Source organism: Hipposideros armiger, unplaced genomic scaffold, assembly GCF_001890085.2.
Source record: "Hipposideros armiger isolate ML-2016 unplaced genomic scaffold, ASM189008v1 scaffold_3628, whole genome shotgun sequence".
NCBI classification, from domain to species: domain Eukaryota; kingdom Metazoa; phylum Chordata; class Mammalia; order Chiroptera; family Hipposideridae; genus Hipposideros; species Hipposideros armiger.
The window spans coordinates 7198-10645 of record NW_017734871.1 but is presented as its reverse complement, the minus strand read 5'-3'; the positions used below and the strand labels follow the sequence as shown (position 1 = coordinate 10645).

Below are 3448 nucleotides of genomic sequence, written 5' to 3'. Positions count from 1 at the left end.
ACATGTTGAGGACTGTCTGGTGCTTGTTGTAGGCTGTCTGGTTCTCCTGCTGATCATGTTTGGGTCATGTTTGGGATTTGTCTGATACTTGGGACCCAGGGTCTCTCTAAGAAATGTCTGATACCTTGTGTGAGTCTTGTCCAAGGCAGGGCATAGGGTATGTCTGGGTCATACCTGGTCCATATCTGTGATATTAATGGGACCACATTTAAGTCGTGTCTGGGCCCACCTGTGGGACACACTGAGGTCATGTCAGATTGTCTTTGCATCTATGTCAGATTATGTTGTGACATGTCAGGTGTGTCATGCATGTTGTATCATGTCAGGACATGTTAACACATGTTGGGCCATTTCAGATGTCCCAGGAGATGTTAGAGAGTGTTGGAGCAGACAAGGTGTCCAAGGTCTCTGTAAAGGTGTTTTGTAGAGCACTGGGCTGTGCTTGGGTGTGTACCGCATGTTGGACCATGTAGGAGCCATGTCAAGGCATGCTGGCATGTTCTGTCATCTTGGGGTGTGTCTAAGTATGTGGGGGTGTGTCTGTGGTCTCTGCCATTTCTCTAACTCTGCTGCAGCCATATTTGGTATCCCCTTGCTTTCCTCCTTCCCCCCTTCTCCCTGTTTCTTCTGCAATTGTCCCATTCCTGCTATGCTGGGNCTCCCTCTCTGAGCTCACTGTTACCGCCCTGTCCTTGGCCCAGGAGCTCACCCTCTGTGTGCCCTGCAGAATGCTGCAGCTGAGCCTGTCCTGGCTGGGCCTGGGGCCACTGGCAGCCTCCCCGTGGCAGCTCCTGCTACTGGTGGGGGCCTCCTGGCTCCTGGCCCGCTTCCTGGCCTGGGCCTACACCTTCTATGGCAGGTGTTGCCGCCTCCGATGTTTCCCGCAGCCCCCAAGGCGGAACTGGTTTTGGGGTCACCTGGGCCAGGTGAGTGTGGGCAGCACGACGAGTCTGGGGTATCAGGGTGGATGGGCCTCCCAAGGGGTTCGGAACGAAGCTCAGAGGTTGGGCTGGATCTAGTACAGCTGAGAAGTGAGAAGGGTCAAGGGGAGCCTCTCTTTCCTCACTCATTCCTCTGCTCTGCCATCGCAGGCCTGTCCCACGTCCCTGTCCTACCCTCTAGCCTGCTTTGTATCCATGTCCTGCCTGTGTTCCCCACATCAGTGCACCTCTGAGGGGCTCCCAGAGTGGCTGCACAGAGCTGGGTTGTCTAGAGTGCCCATTCTCCACAGCTGGCTTTCAGACCACCTCAGGGGCGCTGTCCAGGGTCCGCGCCCTACGTCTGGCCCATTTCCTTGTGTCTGCTCACTCTGGGCTGCAGTTTCACCACAGAAATTAGCTATGATCTCCCCACCCCCACCCACTGGGGACAGCTCTTCACCTCATCTATTTCCTTATCACCTTCCCCTTATCAACTCTTCTCCCTAACACGTCTCAGTGGGCAAGTGGCCCAACCTGCATAAAGTGGCCAATCCCCTTTCAGAAGCCTTCTTTATCTCCCTGCCCAAACTCCAGACCTTGACTTTTGACTGGATCTAGTCCTGCTTATTTAAACATTTAATTTGTCCAATTACTTATCTGGCTCTCCAACTTGATGGTAGCTCTAGGAATACATTTATCTGAAGTCCTCAGCCTAGGGGCAGGCATACAGCAGGCACTTAATAAATGTTTGATCACCTAAGTGATGAACTTGCGGTCACCTCCCTCGGTCAAGGCTAAAGGGATGAGTGTCCAGCCTTGGAGGCAGCCGGAATGTTATCTAGTTACAGCAGTTCCGTTTCCTGCTCTGAGGGCTTGGCCGTGGGTGCTGGCCTTAGTCACTCGTTTTCTCCCAGTGACTCTTGCTGCAGACCTCAGTTGAGTTACTCTCCCTCTTTGGACCAATCTAACCAAGTGCTTTGAATCCTCACTTCAGGGTCCTTGGGGAGCAGTGAGTAGGTTTCAAGGGTGAATACAACCTATGTTCACCTCACTGGAGCACCTGGGATATTTTTCAGGCTTGGATGGGGCATCCTGAGGGACTGGAGAGGACACCTCACTGGGAGGTGACCCACCCTCCTTTCCCTTTGGGGGGATGTGGCCTCAGTTTCTTTGTTTGTAAATAGCATGATTGACAGGGGTGTCCATAGGTTGAGGAGACATAGATAGACAGACAAGGATGCACTCCAACTGATAGATAGACTGGCAGACAGGATCTACTAAGGTGGATGATAGATAGATAGATGTATAGATAGATAGATAGATAGATAGATAGATAGATAGATAGATAGATAGATACAGATGGATAGATATAGATAGATAGACAGACAGACAGGATGCATTATACACAGCGCCTGGCCAGCAGAAGAGGCTTAAAGGTGAGAGCTGCCCTCATGATTGATGAGCAGTCACGTCTGTTCCTTGGAGTTGGCTGGGACTGGCGGTTCCTGGGTCTGCAGGCCCTTCACCATTTAAAGAACTGAAAGCCATGGGGACTGGCTAGGACGAGACCCAGGGACAAGTCCGGAGGCCACCCTGCTGCCCATAAACCTCATGTGCCCCCCACTCCATGCGTGTAACCACTCCAAGGATGAGAAAAGTCCATCTCTTCCAGCCAAGGTTGGCCTCTCTGTGAGAAGAGAGTATGTCTTCTCCCTTGCCCTGGGGTGAAACTTGGTGACTTGAACAGACCTCCAGGACACTCCTGCCTCAAGAAGGAAAGAGCTGGAAGAAGCAGATTCCCTCCATCCATGCAGCATCTGCACACACTGCCCACTGCAGAGGCTGCAGGGGGAGGGGGCTCTGCTGAGGCTCCTGCTGAGTAGTGACAGCTCTGCCTTGCTTACAGGTCACTCCCACTGAGCAGGGCTTGAGGACCGTAACTCAGCTGATTACCACCTACCCGCATGGATTTATGACCTGGCAGGGTCCCATCATGCCCCTCATCATTTTATGCCACCCTGACATGGTCCGGGCGATCACCAACGCCTCAGGTACCCACACAGAGCTTGACCCAGCCCTCTTCCCCTCTTTTCTCTCAGCCACCTTCCTCTTTTCTTTATGCATTCAAGCCTGCCTCCTCCCTCTAATTCCCTCTGTCCCCTTTCTATTGTCCTGGACAACACTGGTGCCTCAGTAGGTTTCAATCCAAGGTCCTCTTCTGGAGGAAACCCCAATCTTGATGAGATAGATCTGGACAGAGGGATCCCCAACCTGCTGTGGTCAGGAATTGTGCAGAGGAGGCTGTGGCAGCCCAGAGGAGAAGCAAGATCTCTGCTGGGGCAGGCTGGAAGGCTTCCTGGAGGAGGAGGTGCTGGAAATAGATGTGGAACAATGAGCAGAAATTGTTTAAAGCAGAGGGTCGAATGACTCAGTGGGCATTGCTAGCATCCGAGGCACCCTGCCAGGCCTGGCCTCAGACCTACCCACCCCCATCAGGCCCAGGGCTATGAGGCCTTGCCGCTGGTGGA

The 3448-nt window shown here is 53.1% G+C and overlaps 1 protein-coding gene across 1 annotated transcript; it reads left to right on the top strand.

Moving 5' to 3' along the window:
* The first annotated feature begins 664 nt into the window (after positions 1 to 664).
* Positions 665 to 3442, top strand: LOC109378781 (phylloquinone omega-hydroxylase CYP4F11-like). The gene is made up of 2 exons (XM_019635066.1): positions 665 to 926; positions 2827 to 3442. Exons 1-2 carry the CDS (start codon positions 729 to 731, stop codon positions 3115 to 3117), a joined length of 489 nt encoding a protein of 162 aa, XP_019490611.1. The 5' UTR covers positions 665 to 728; the 3' UTR covers positions 3118 to 3442.
* The last annotated feature ends 6 nt before the right edge of the window (positions 3443 to 3448 follow it).